The sequence below is a fragment of the Peromyscus leucopus genome, chromosome 7 (genome assembly GCF_004664715.2).
Source record: "Peromyscus leucopus breed LL Stock chromosome 7, UCI_PerLeu_2.1, whole genome shotgun sequence".
Classification (NCBI taxonomy): Eukaryota; Metazoa; Chordata; class Mammalia; order Rodentia; family Cricetidae; genus Peromyscus; species Peromyscus leucopus.
The window spans coordinates 81,047,810-81,062,158 of record NC_051069.1 but is presented as its reverse complement, the minus strand read 5'-3'; the positions used below and the strand labels follow the sequence as shown (position 1 = coordinate 81,062,158).

The window sequence follows — 14,349 nt, the reverse complement described above, 5'->3', positions numbered from 1 at the left end:
TACCAGCCACCTGTTTCACACAGGGTCTCTCATTAGCGTGTATCTTCACCAGGCAGGCTACACTAGCTGGCCAGCCTGTCAGCTCCACGGATCTGCCTATGATCTCACCGTCAATGAGATTACAAGCCCAGGCCACCACCCCCAACCGTAAAGTGAACCTGGGGATCCAAACTCAGATCCTCACAGTTTCAGGACAAGTACTTTGCCAACCCAGCCATCTCCCCAGCTCTGAATACACCTTTTACTGACTAGCTGGGACACACTGACAAATAATGGGGTCAGAGGTGATTGGTACTCTTCCTGAAGGCCTACTAATCTAGACAACTTACACCTTAAAGATTATTTCCATATTTATGTAGTAATTTTCAGGTGTACCACCTCAGGGATAAAAATTAACCACAGCTGATAAATCTGACCAAATTACCAAACAATGTATCTTCTTCACTTATTAGCTTATCACAGAACATGTAAGACCACCTACCTTTGTATGTAACCAGATTGGTTACTGCTCTGCTGGCTCCATTAGTACACACTAACATTTCCAACCTTTAGCTCATAACTGAACTCTGTGCCCACCTACCACAGACACCAAGTCTCAGAAGTCAACCCTGGATTTTATATGGAAAACATTCGTATCTGAAATTCCCTTCCTCTGATGTGACAATCCATAAAACGTTTAACATCTGATTCCAGGAAACTTAAAAGTTTGCACAGGGAAGGAGGTGATTTTTGACGACAAATTTAAAGGTAGCAGCCTGGCACGGATATCCTCTGTAAAAAGTGAGAGGTGGCATCCAAGTGGCATAAAACACAAAGAATTCTGGAGCCAAACTCTGAAATTAGCAAGTCCTCGAGGTTACTTTTATTTATCAATAAAAGCTTATTTGGGTGTTTTAACAAAGAAAATTTTCAAGGTAAGTTTTTACACTTTATGTCTCTATTTGCATTTATCTGTGTGTTTCTCAAGTGTTATGGCTTTTGATGTGTGATTAAATTTAGCTCAAATTCAGAATAATCATGCGGGTTCAGATTTCCCTGTGACTGATATAATAAAGGCACACATTTCTGCAACCAACAAAGCAAGCAGTGTTCCACAGAACCAGAAGCTGTTAAGCGCTTAAGTTTCATGAATTGCCCGAAGAGGAAGACAAAACGATGGTACACAGACCAAGTGAACTTGTGCCAAATGTCACCCTCTGAAATTGGAATCCCGAGATTAGAAATGCTTGCTCGCTCGTGGGCTTAGGTTGCAGCAGAAAAGAATCCAACTAGTTACTGAAGAAGGCAAAGTTATCGCATCAGGTCATTTAAACCCAAGGCTCAGTTCCAGGGAGTTGAGCCCAGGGCCCCAAAGTGGAAACCGCTGAAAGAACTCCCCTGCGCGATAAAGCGCAGCAAAGTCCTGTTTAGACAAATAGGCGGCGGGGCTCTCCTCTGGCTGAACCCAGAAAGTTCTGTTCACACGATCTTGCCTCCAACTACTAGTTTTAGTTCAGCTTCCGAACACCGGCCAGAGCCAGAGCTCGGGGACGCCTGACTCTGCGTCCCAGGGTGGACCAGGAGGAGTGGGTGGGCGCGCAGTGGGTCGGCCCGCAGCCTGGTCCCGAGCGCGGTTTAGGGGCAGAGGCAGGATGGCGGGGGCTTCCCGGGGCGCTGCAAAGACAGTCGCCGTCCATCCGAAAGCATGGAGCCCCCGCGGCTAGGTCCCGGAGCGGAAAGAAAAGATGCCAAGTGCCCGCCAGACCCGCCCGCGGAAGCCGGCGTGCGGAGCTCACCTGCAGGGATGCGCGAGGGCGTCTCCTCCGCCACGCCCAGGCCTGCCACCCAGGAGAGCAGGGCGAGCACCGGCAGCAGCCGGCCGGGTCTCGCTCCGCCGCCCCCCATTCGCCCCTGCGCCCGGGAGCCCGAGGCCTGCGGCGGCGACTTCTCGCGAGACGCGGAGACCCCGGAGAGCGCTGGGCCGGACCCGGGCCCGGGGCGGCGGCAGCGGCGAGCGGGCTACGCGGATCCCGCTGCGTGCGCAGACGCCGAAGCGGGCGGAGAGGACGGAACGGACTAACGCGCAGCCAGAGCGCACGGAGCGGACGAGCGAACCGGCGGCCAGGGCAGCGCGGGTTTAAGAGCGGCCCCGGAGGGCGGGCGGGCGGGGCCGGGGGCGGGGCGCTGCTCCAGGACCCCGCGTCCCGGGCCGTCGAGGTTGAGCCCCCACCCTCCGAGTCGCCTACGCCTACGTGCACCGCCTCACGCCCGGGCTCCCCGGAGCGCCTTTGCGGGCAGTGCGCCCCTCTCCCCGCGTTCCAGAAGCTTCCACGGCGCGCCTGCCCAGCCCTCCTCTACTGAACCAGGCGCTCCCGGAGGTGAGTGGTGACCACCGGGGCTTCAGCCTGCTTGGCTGAGTAGACTCTGGTCACACTTCCAGCCACAGTGATGGGGATCCATCCCCAGGACACTGTTGCTTCTGAGCTTAGCCACCCCCATGGCAGAGAAGGCCATGCTTTTGGTTTTATTCTGTAAACAGAAACTTTTCATTGTGCTATTGAACATTTCTCCGGCTGCTGATGCCAGGAGAGCCATAGACTCTTTCCAGTAATGAAGCTTGTAAATCCGGCTGATTCCAAGACCAGCTTGTGCAACCTGAGACCGACTGTGCCTTAACATGATCTTCCTGTCCGGCACATGGAAAATTACTTCTGAGGATGTGGGGGAGCCATTCCTGGGCTCCTGGGAGCCGCCTCCACTACTTCGGGTTTTGATAAGTATGTCTATGCAAAATCATTTTTCCTGTGTTCTTATTCTTTAGCCCAGGATTTAAACTGAATTGTGCGGGGGCAAAAGTTTTGACAACTTTCTCTCACACATTCCATGGTATTTCTTACTTGAAGAAGAAAGAATCAGATGGACCGCATTCAAGAATCTCCTACTTAAATCTCCCTGAAATAAGAGGAAGGAAATACTCATTCTAACTCAAAAGTTTTGACGTAAAAAATTACTCAATTGTAAAATTAGCATAAAATCAAGAGGAACAGTAGCTAGCATATTAAAAACAGGTAGGAAAGTTTGTAAATACTTTGAGTGTGACATTTAGAGAAAAAGAAAATCCTGAGATTAAAACTAAGCCAGTTATTACAGTGTGTTGAAGGTTTTAAACTGTCTGTCTCCCTCCCCACACCCCCTTTTTTAATAAAGGAAAATTGGAGAAAGTTCAGAGATGAGTAGACATAATCAAGAATTGGAAAGTGTGACTGGAGAAGAAAAAGAAGAATAAAGTGAGGCTTAGATCGTCTGAAGAAGGAGCAGCTGAGGGATGGAGCCCTTTACAGTGTGGGTGGCAGGTGCAGTGTCATGAATCTTGGCAGAGCCAAGCAGAACCAGCCCTCAGAAGAATGGCTAGTCTTTGGGGTAAATATGTTTCCAGAATTCCATCCTTATCACTGCCAAGTTCCTTGAACTTGACTTCCTGCTTCCCGAACCTCTGAAGTCCTCAATTTGCCTGACTAGTACTGGAATTTCCATGTATGCTTAACTATAGAGTCCACCAATAATTATTGGTTATTATGACGTTCTCCTCCTCTGTTGAGTCTCAACGTCAGAACTTAAAAGCTTCTATAAAGCAAGTGTCTCTGGGATTTTCAAAATAGCCAGACGCTTCAATCACAGCCTGAAAGTGTCCCATTATGAAACCAAAGCCTTCCTGCCATCTCAGGCTGCCAGCCCTGCCTTCTGCTGGAGATGTCTACCTCACTGTTCCCATGACAAACATTTAGAATCTTTAGCTCATTAAATACAGATCTCACATCCAGTTTCTTTGTCTTTGCTAATGATGTTCTACCTTACATGGCTTCAGATTTAAAAAAAAATAAAAAATGTGCTCTCATTACCACCAACCCAGAGAACTGTTACCTTTTTCCTTCTCGTTTTCTCTGTCTCCTTCCATTCTTTCCTTCCTGCTTAAGTAACACACCCCTAATGCCACAGCTGAAACTGTATTCTCATTGGCCAACTTTCCTGTGGCTGCTTCCTGTCTCAAACTGTGCCACTCTATATTATGGCTAGAACCATCATACTCGTGATTTTTTCATCCCTAAACACAGATTTCACAGAAGATCTGAAAACAGTCCTAACCCATTAGTCTATGATTCAGATTATTCTACTAAAATATTAAACCACCTCATTCTATATCCTACACTTGATTGACTTGGCTTGCTTGGTCTACCAAAGCAGGAAGTTTTATTTTTATTTTTACCCTGCAACGTTTGTATTGCAATTATTGACATCATTTGGGTTCCTCCATAGGCCAACCTTGACCCAAGGTTATCAGGAAGAGTGTTTTGTGTGGTCGTCAGAAGAAACTGAGGTAGGTGAGGTTAAAGAAATTCCAGAAAAGACAATAGAAGTTGACTCATTCTATAGTCTAACCCAGTGGGTGTGGCCCTTTGTCCACAGGCACTAATTTACCCTCATAGATAACTAGCCAGGGTGCAAGATACCTGGGCTATCTTTATTCCCACCTCCGTCAATCATTGACTGAAGGGCCATGAAACATGTCTTGCTTTCCACATATTCCCAGCCAGCTGTGCTCAGAGATACAGCAACCTACCAATGATTACGTAACTCTGGACTGTAAGAAGCTAGATTGACATGCTAAGAAATGGTAAGATCAGAGGAAGAAGCAGGAGTAGGCCTACATTCCTTGGTTCATGTTACCTTTTTGTGTAAAGATAACAGAAAAATAGCCTACTCCTTCATTGTCCTAACCAGCTCAAGAACCACCTTCTTAGAGACTCCTGTATCTTGTCCGACTACAACTTGGATAGGGCAGAATATTCAGAGTTCATGCTCATGCTAAGTGCTTGGCCAAGACTATTTCCTTTGTAGTTTTTTCACTAGACTTTTTTCTGATGTCAGTGAAAACATTTTGGAGTTTTACTCTCAAGTGAAGAAAAGATACTAAGTGTATAAATGTAACACTTGATATAGAGAAATCAGGAATAGCAAAAATATAAAAGAAGAAATTTGCTATAAATTTAAATAAAGGCTTCTGGGACAGCATTACAGAGAACATACTTGAGTTGTATAGTGTGAGCAAGGTGATCCTGGCACCATAAACAGAAGCTCAGAGATCCTGAAGTTAGGGGACAAAGAGAGGCCAAGCTGGGTTTCCATACTGTGTAAGAATAGTAAGATTAAAAAAAAAGAAGAAGAAGAAAAAAAAGTAAGATAAAACCGAAGAACTGATAACAAGAAAGAGGCAAACAGCGAGCATATAGGGAGCCTCCGTGGCTTCCTCCTGGGTGAAGAGAAAAGTCCTGTGGACGTTTTAAGCAGAACAGAAGTGTGCTTTGAGGTGGGTTAAGAAAGAAAGAGATTCCAGATGTTGGATTAAGAACCACGGGGCAGGGGATGGCAAAAAGCAACACTAGAGACCGATTTAAAGACTGAAGCCCAGCAAAGAGACCATGGTGGCTTTAACCACATTGGTGCTAATAAATCAAAGTCAATTCCTCAATAAGTTTTATTGTACAGCCAACAAATTGGATGGTCTGTATGTGGGTGTAGGAGAAAAAATGTCAAGGAATATTTACTCAGTGAATATTTGTCGAGTGAATGAGAAGTAATGCTCTGGGAACATACTTCATAACTGGGGTGGAACATAACAGAGAGAGGACCATTATAAGAAACAAACTGGAAAGAAAATAACCAGAGAGCCAAGACATGAAAGAAAGAAAGAGAGAGAGAGAGAGACAGAGGAAGGAAGGAAGGAAAGAAAGAGGGCCTTCTGGAGGCGGAGGAAACCAATAAAGTCAGACAAACAAAACGGATCAGCAAAAGAGAAGTTTAGGGAAAGGGGAGTGGTGTTTGAGTGGTCGGGATACAAGTTTAAGATATAAACCTCAGAAGGGAGTGAAAGCCACATGGTGGAGAAAGAGAAATCAGCAGAGCATTCCTTTGTGATTCCATCTAAACCGGGCGTTTTCTGAGCACATCAGAGTGCAGCCTCCCCCACTTAAGGATGGTTAAGTTACCACAAAGCAGACACTGCCCTTCAAGTATGAGAGGTTTGTAGCATGCTCCAGGGCCCCAGCCGTTTTCCAGTGTTTCAAGCTGTAATCTAAGCAAAGGTGATGTCCCAGGTGATATATATATTTGTGAGGTTGAATGTCTTTTCAGCCAGTAAGAGAAAGTTAAATTATCAAATCCTCAGCAATCAAAGCTAGTTACTTATGACAGGGAGAATTGATTGATTTGTATTGTGATTTTTTTTTAATTGACTCTCACTTGTATGTCATTAGAGATAAATAAGCATATAGTTTTCTATAAAAAAAATCTTGGTTCCCATCCGACACTTGCAGATTAAATATCATTGTTTAAATCTTAATTACATGCTTTAGTCATCTTATATATGGTATCAATCATCCCTAGGTAGATTCGAGTTGTGAAATCCATGTACGTTGGAAAATGATGTCAGACATAAAACCAACTCAGCCAAGTTAAAATAACAGAAGTAGGCCAGGGCCAAAAGGAGAGCCAAATCGTGCATGGTATTCTGAGAAGATGACTCTAGCAGATGTTCTCTGACTAGTCAGGATGATTGGGACAGAGCTGTCTGTGCTGTGAGTCACCCCACAAGCCCAGCAGCAGACAGTCGTGGTGTCTGCCTTTACCATCCGACTATGTTTCGCTGAAGTCCAGTGCTGCAGCAGATCGGTTGAGACACATAACGCCAAAGCTCCACCAAGTGTGACTCGCCATGGGTACTGTCTCGTTTTCTTGTTCAACAGTAGTTTCTAATGATTTCTTTCTGTTTCTCTTGTTTTTCAATGTTCTCATCCCCTTAATTATGTATGACCCAGGGGCACACTGTCCTGAAGCTAGGAAGGCTCAAGTCTCACACACATGTTGTAAATGTGAGAGGTGACTGGGAGTAGAGGCTTAGTCTTGATTGGAAAGGAAGCCGGGTCATAATCAATAAGAATCGTTAAGAAAACATCTCTTAGCCACTGCCATGGAGCTCTTAGAAAAAGGGGCCTAAGATTTAATTTACATTTTATATTTTAGTGGGGGGGGGGAGATATGCTACAAGAGATGTGGGAGGCTGTCAAAGAACAACTTTGAGGAGTGAGTTATCTCTTTATACTGTGAGTTTTGAGGTGGCACTCTGGTCAAAAGGCTCTAAGTCACTGAGCCAATTCAATGACCCAGGGCCTTCCTCAGTTTCATTTATCCAGTAAAGTATTAGGACTCTTTTCATTACACCAAGTAAGTACACGTCTGTGGAGAGAAGGCCTGGAATAAAGGACCATCACATGAACACACACTTTTGGAAACATAGACAAACATGTTTGAGTCCTTCAACAGTGTCAAGATTTATTGAACAAAAAAATAATACACAGGGTATAGCAAGTAGGCCCATTTTCCTGAAAGCCAATTGGGCTGGCTAGTTTTATATCCACTTGGCACAAGCTACAGTCATTTGTAAAGAGGAATTCTCAACTGAGGAAAATGTCTCCATAGGACTAGCATATAGACAAATCTGTAATGCATTTTCTTAATTAGAGATTGACGCCTAGCCCATTGGGAGTGGTGTCACCCTTGAGATAGTGGTCCTGGACGCTAAAAGAAAGCAGGCTGAGCAAGCCACACAGAGTAAGCCAGTAAGCAGCACTACTTCTCTGTCAGCTTCGGTTCCTGCCTCAAGTTCCTTCCCTGACTTCTTTTGATGATGGACTTGCCTGTTTTGTGGAATAAACCCTTTCCTCCACAAGTTGCTTCCGGTCATGGCATTTCATCAGAGCAATGGAAACTCTTAAGACACTAGCCAACGTAAATACAAGTGGCTTCTTTTCAATCTTAATAACTAGTAATAGCTCTCAGACCACACTTCACGTATCACACTGTAAATAGAACAGCTCTGTGTCAGTTGTAGAATAGCCAAAAGGGTTAAAGAGGTTGCAGCAGAGTTTAAGGAGTTTCAAAGAATCCTGAGTCAGAAGCTGGGAAACTCACTGAGAGGCATGAAAGTCTCTGCAAAAAGAATACGGGGAGCCCGGATGGAAATCTGATGAAGTGCTGCTGCTCTTACTGTCGCTGCCATGGAGACAGACTGTCAGGTCAGAGTTGAGCTGCAGGAGTGAGGTGTGGGACTGTGGTAGCTAGAGAGGTGAAGGGCAGGACCAGATCCAGATGAAAGAATGGGTGCACAGTTGGGTGACAGGTCCAAATAGACAAAGGGTGATGACTGATGGCAGTTTAAGATATCCACAGAGCCTGTGTGAAGCTCCTGGGACAGCTGGGAGCCCTCTGCCTATTTATCCTTTGATGTACACACTGGGTGATCAGATGATAGGGCTGTGGGACTCGCATCAAGGCAGTGTTAGGTGTCCTCTTTATGGGGTCCAAGTGAGGGGTCCAAGATTAACCTTTTCCCAGCCTGATACTCAGTACGTTCTTGAGCCTAGTTTTCCTGGTATGATTTTAGCATTCCTTTATGCTCCAGTAGTCCCAATTTTCTTTGATAAATTTATCAGGTAACTCTCTGCTTTTCTGCATAAGTTAACTATCACTCTGTGCTTGTTGGATAGTGCCAGACAGATGGGTTGTTTGCATGTCTACCAAACGCACTGTTAGCCTCCCTCCTCAAAATGGAATCTGCTTGCAGAATGGAGTCTATCTGTCTTGATGAGGGGGGTGCATTTTGGGGTTAGGGAGAAACCTGGTGCCAGGGTAACTCCCAGGAATCCACAAGGATGACCCCAGCTAAGACCCCTAGTGGAGAGGGTGCCTGAATTGGCCATCTACTGTAATCAGATTGGTAACTACCATAATTGTCCTCAGAGAGCCTTATCCAGTAACTGATGGAAGCAGATACAGAGATCCACAGCCAAGCACTGGGCCGAGCTCCTGGAGTGCTGCTGAAGAAAGGGAAGAGGAACTTTACAAGCCAGAGGGGTCAAGGTCATGACGGAGGAACCCACAGAGACAGCTGTCCTGAGCTCTTGGGAGCTCATGGACTCTGAACCAACAGTTAGGAAGCTTGCATGGGACCAACCTAGGCCCTCTGCATGTGCGTGACAGTTGTGTAGCTTGGTCTGTTTGTGGGGCTCCTAGCAGTGAGATCAGGACCTGTCCCTGGCACTTAGCTGGCTTTGGAGAACCTGTTCTCCATGCTGGATTACCTTGTCCAGCCTTTATACAGGGAGAGGAGTTTAGTCGTGCCTCAGTTTGATGAGCTATGCTTTGTTCAAGCCCATGGGAGGTCCGCCCCTTTCTGAATGGTAATGGAGGAGGAGTGGGTGGGGAGGGAGTAGATGGGAGCCAGCGGGGGATGGGGGAACTGGAGGAGAGGAGGGAGGGGAAACTGTAGTCGGTATATAAAATGAATGGAAAAAAAGTTAAATAAAATACATAAAAATTAATTTTAAAAAAAAATGGAGTATATCAGGGAAAGACACAGTCTGAAAAGCCATGCTTTACATCCGGCAGGATACAGCCCGGTTTCCATGAGAAAAATGGGAACACTCCCTGTCAGATCACAGACTGCCAGGCTCCTCTTTCCTGTCTCCTCCCCTCCCCTTCCCTTCCCCTCCCTTCTCCTTCCCTCCTCACCTTTCCACTCAGATATCAGGTTGTGGCTGGAGAATGGGAACTGAATGAAACATCAAGATTAACATATAAAAGAAGCCACATAGTGAAGACTAGGAGCCCTTTCTTCCCTGGGCTTCTGAGGAACAGAGCATGCTCCAGAAAATCACATGCTATTGAAACCTTTGAGAGGCAGGTGATATGTGAAAGTCCTGTAATGGGTCAGGGGATACGAGATCCAGCACTTTGAGAGTTTCTTGGCCTGTAAGAAATAAATTGGCCGGGGGGGGGGGGTGTTGGCACATGCCTTTAATCCCTCTGCACTCAGGAGGCAGAGGCAGGTGGATCTCTGTGAGTGTGAGGCCAGCCTGGTCTCCAAAGCGAGTTCCAGAAAAGGCGCAAAGCTACACAGAGAAACCCTGTCTCAAAAAAAAAAAGAAAGAAAGAAATTGTTATCAACCATTTTCAGTATTTGGTTCATTGGAGTTTATAAGAGAATCACACTGGGCCCCTGTCTTCCCTAGCTGGCAGCTAGAACCTCTTTGTCTAAGTATGTTCAGTTCATCCTAAGGCTGAAAAGTTATAGACAGGTATGTGACTGAGTACCCGCATATTGGAAAAGAGGGACTCTTTAAGCCTCAGAAAGTCTCAACAATAGGTTGGATCAGATTACAGCAATAACATGAAGTCTTCAAGACAAGGTAGAGAAATGATCAAAGAAAAATAAATGTTAAAAAAAACAAATAGGAATAGAACATGCAGAAAATCTGGGACACTATAAAAAGAACAAACTTATGAATAATAGGTATACAAGAAAAAGAAGAAACTGGTAAAAAGTCAAAAAAATATTTTCAACAAAATCATAGAAGAAAATTACCAAAATATGAAGAAAGAAATGCCTATTAAGGTGTAAGAGGCATACAGATCACCAGATAGAAAGCTAGTTCTTGAAAACCAGAGGGTCCAGGCTGATGTCCTGTAAATTCTAAATGGCCACAGATGCCAGACCAAACTACTATACCCAAAAAAACTCTCAGGCACAATTTTAGGAGAAAGAAAAACTTTTCATTATAAAAACAGATTTAAGGGCTTGGTGGTGGTGGTGGTGGTGGTGGTGGTGGTACATGCCTTTAATCCCAGCACTCATGAGGCAGAAGCAAGTGTATCTGTGTGATTTCGAGGCCAGTCTACAAAGTGAGTTCCAGGACAGGTTCCAAAAGCTACACAGAGAAACCCTGTCTCAAAAAACCAAAAAAAAAAAAAAAAAAAAAAAAGCATATTTAAGGAATTTATGCTCATAAAACCCAGTTCTGTAAAGGATATTACAAGGGGCACTTCATGCTGAAGAGAAGACTGAACATACCCAAGAAGGCAAAAGGAATATATAGTCCCAGAACAGTCAACCAAAAGAGGTCTAAGAGCAAAATGGTACAAGAAAATAACAAGAATTAATATTGTTCAATAATAACTTTAATATTAAGTCTTGGTTCCCCAGCAAAAAAAAAGATGCAGATTAAATGATTGGATTAGGAAACAGAATCCATCTTTTTGCCGCCTCTGAGAAACACACGTTACCATGTAAGATAGACATACCTTAGGCTAAAAGGATGGAAAAAAGTTTTCAAGCAAATGTAACCAAGAAACAGCAGAGTAGCTATTCTAGTATCTGACAAAAATAACTTCAAGCCAAAACTGATCAGAAGAGAGAGGGAAGGACATTTCATAATTATTAAAGGAAAATCCACTGAGATTACAATTCTAAATGTTTATGTGCCAAACACAGGGACACCAGTTTTGTAAAAGAAACAATAACATATTTAAAATCATGGATTGACTCTAACACAGTGATAGTGTGTGACTTTAATACTCTATCTACTTTTATCCATAGACCAAGACAAAAAATAAATAGGAAAACCTAGAGGCTAAATAACATCATAAATCAAAATGGATCTCACAGACACCTACTGAACATTCCACCCAAGCACTAAAGAATATAGTTCCTCCTCAATAGCCCATGGAATGTTTTCTAAAGCCAGCCATATACTTGAGATACAAAACAAGAATCAACAAACTTAGAAATACTGAAATAACAACCTGCACATCATGTAACCACACAGGGATAAACCAGATATCAACAACAACAGGAAGTACAATCATGGATGCTAAACAACGCCCTACTGAATGAAAATTGAGTGAAGGAAGAATTCAAAAAGAAAAACTAAAAATGTCCAGAATTAAATGCAAGTGAAAACATAACATACCAAAATCTTATGGGACAGAATGAAGGAAATCCTAACAGTCAAGTTTATAGCATAATGTACCTACATAAAAAAAAAAAAAAAAAACCCTGGAGAAATCCTACATTAATAGTTTAATGATCCACCCAAAAGTATTGGAAAAACAAGAACAAACAACACCTGCTATGGGATGGTCTGTATGTCAAATTTCTCTGATTGGTCAATAAATAAAACACTGGCCAGTGGCTAGGCAGGAAGTATAGGTGGGACTAACAGAGAGGAGAAAAGAAAGAACAAGAAGGCAGAAGGAGTCACTGCCAGCTGCCGACATGACAAGCAGCATGTGAAGATGCCAGTAAGCCACGAGCCACATGGCAAGGTATAGATTTATGGAAATAGATTAATTTAAGCTATAAGAACAGTTAGCAAGAAGCCTGCCATGGCCATACAGTTTGTAAGCAATATAAGCTTCTGTGTTTACTTGGTTGGGTCTGCGCGGCTGTGGGACTGTCGGTGACAAAGATTTGTCCTGACTGTGGGCAAGGCAGGAAAACTCTAGTTACAAACACCAAAAAAGATTAGATGGGAAGAAATAATAAAAGCCAAGACTGAATTTAATGAAATTCAAACAAAAAAAAATCTATGAAACCAAGAGTTGGTTCTTTTCAAAGACTTAAAATTGGCAAACATTTAGCCAAATTAACTAAAAGAAAGAGAAAGAAGACACAAATTAATAAAATTATGGATGAAAAAAAACATTACAAATATTCTGAAAAAATATACAGACAAACTTTAAAAATCTGTACTACACTAAACTGGAAAGCATAAAACAAATAGGTGAATTTCTCAATACATATGACCTAGCGAATTTAAACTAAGATAAAGTAAATAATTTAAATAGGCCCATAGTAACCAATGAGATATAGGCAGTAATTAAAAATCTCCCAACTGAAAAATGCCCATAGCTAGATTAGTTCAGGACAGAATTTGACCAGACCTTCAAAGAACTACTACCAGCACTCTTCAAATTATTCCATAAAATAGAAAAAGGAGTACTTTCCAACTCTTTTTATGATGCATCAATTACCCTGATACCAAAATCAGACAAAAATTTAAAAAAAGAAAGAAAACAGAAAAGAAAATCATGTTGCAATACCTTTAATGAACATATATGCAAAAATTCTCAATAAAATACTTACAAATGAAATTCAAAAGCATATAAAAAAGATTGTCCACCATAAGCAAGTTGGCTTCATTCCAGAAATGTAGGAATAGTTCAATATACATAAATTAGTATTAGGATTACTGTAATCCACCATCACATAAACAGACTCAAAGGCAGAAATCACATGATCACTTCATTAGCTTTAGAAAAGGCTTTTGATGAAAGTCAATATCCGTTTATGATAAAAAGTAGTAGAGAATCTAAGGATACAAGTGATATCTCCTCATAATAAAGGCAGTGTACAATAAACCCACAATCAACATCATGTTAAATAAGTTTTTTAAAAATTCAAAGATCTCCATTAAATGAGTATCAAAACAAGGATGCCTTGTCTTGTTTTTGTTCAGTTTGTTCATTTGATCATTTTTGTTCAAAATAGTGTTGGAAGCCTTAGCTAGAACAGTAAGACAAGTGAAGTAAATACAAGAAATATAAATAAGAAAAGAGGAATCATCAAATCATCCTTATTTGCAGATGATAGGATTCTAAACATAAAAGACTAAGTACTCCACCAGAAAATTCCTACATCTGATTAATGAATTCAGCAATGTAACCAGATACAAAATGAAAACACAGAAATTAGTAGCTTTTCTGTATACAAATGACCCTAATACCAAGAAAAAAAAATCAGAGAAACAGTCCCATTAAAAAGTTAAAATATCTTGGGATATTTCTAAGTAAGGGAGTGAAATGCATGTAATAGAAACTTGAATATATTGAAGAAATTAAAGAAAACTCCAGAGAATGGAAAATCCTCTCACGCTCCTAAACTGATAGTATAAATGTTGTGAAAATATCCATCATACCAAAAGCAATTTACAGAGCCAAGGTAATTCTTATCAAAATTCCAATACAGTTCTTCATAAAAATTGAAAAAAATCTTAAATTTCATTTGAAAACAAAAAATACAGGATAGACAAAATAATCCTAACTATAAAAGAATGGCTGGAGGTATAACTATTTCTAATTTCAAGTTATGCTACAGGGTATAAATAAAATGACACAGGCATCATAAACAAATATATTGAGCAACAGAGTAGAGTAAAATACTGAGAAATAAGTCCACACACCTACAGCTACCCAAATTTTGACAAAGGATCCAAAAATACACATTGAAGAAAAGACAGCATTTTCAACAAATGGTGCTATTCAAATTGGATAGCCACATGTAAAAGAATGAAATTACATCCTTTTCTCTCACCTTGCACAAAATAATGCTAAAATGAATCAAGGTCTTTCAAATAAAACCTGATACCCCAAATCTGATAGGGGAGAAAGTAGGGAATACACTTGAACTTGTAGGCAGGG

The 14,349-nt window shown here is 42.2% G+C and overlaps 1 protein-coding gene and 1 long non-coding RNA gene across 3 annotated transcripts in view; one reads left to right on the top strand and one right to left on the bottom strand.

Annotated features, from left to right (window-relative positions):
• The window catches only part of Plod2 (procollagen-lysine,2-oxoglutarate 5-dioxygenase 2), a 70,774-nt gene extending 68,641 nt beyond the window's left edge, over positions 1–2,133 (bottom strand). For both annotated transcript variants that reach the window (XM_028865988.2, XM_028865989.2), the window contains exon 1: positions 1,776–2,133. In XM_028865988.2, coding sequence (XP_028721821.1) covers positions 1,776–1,884 — 109 coding nt within the window. In that variant the 5' untranslated portion in view covers positions 1,885–2,133. The remainder of the gene's footprint in view (positions 1–1,775) is intronic.
• A 13-nt stretch (positions 2,134–2,146) lies between these two features.
• On the top strand, positions 2,147–3,799 carry LOC119088359. The gene is made up of 2 exons (XR_005092020.1): positions 2,147–2,756; positions 3,187–3,799. It is a non-coding gene; the product is annotated as an uncharacterized LOC119088359 (long non-coding RNA).
• Positions 3,800–14,349: the final 10,550 nt, after the last annotated feature.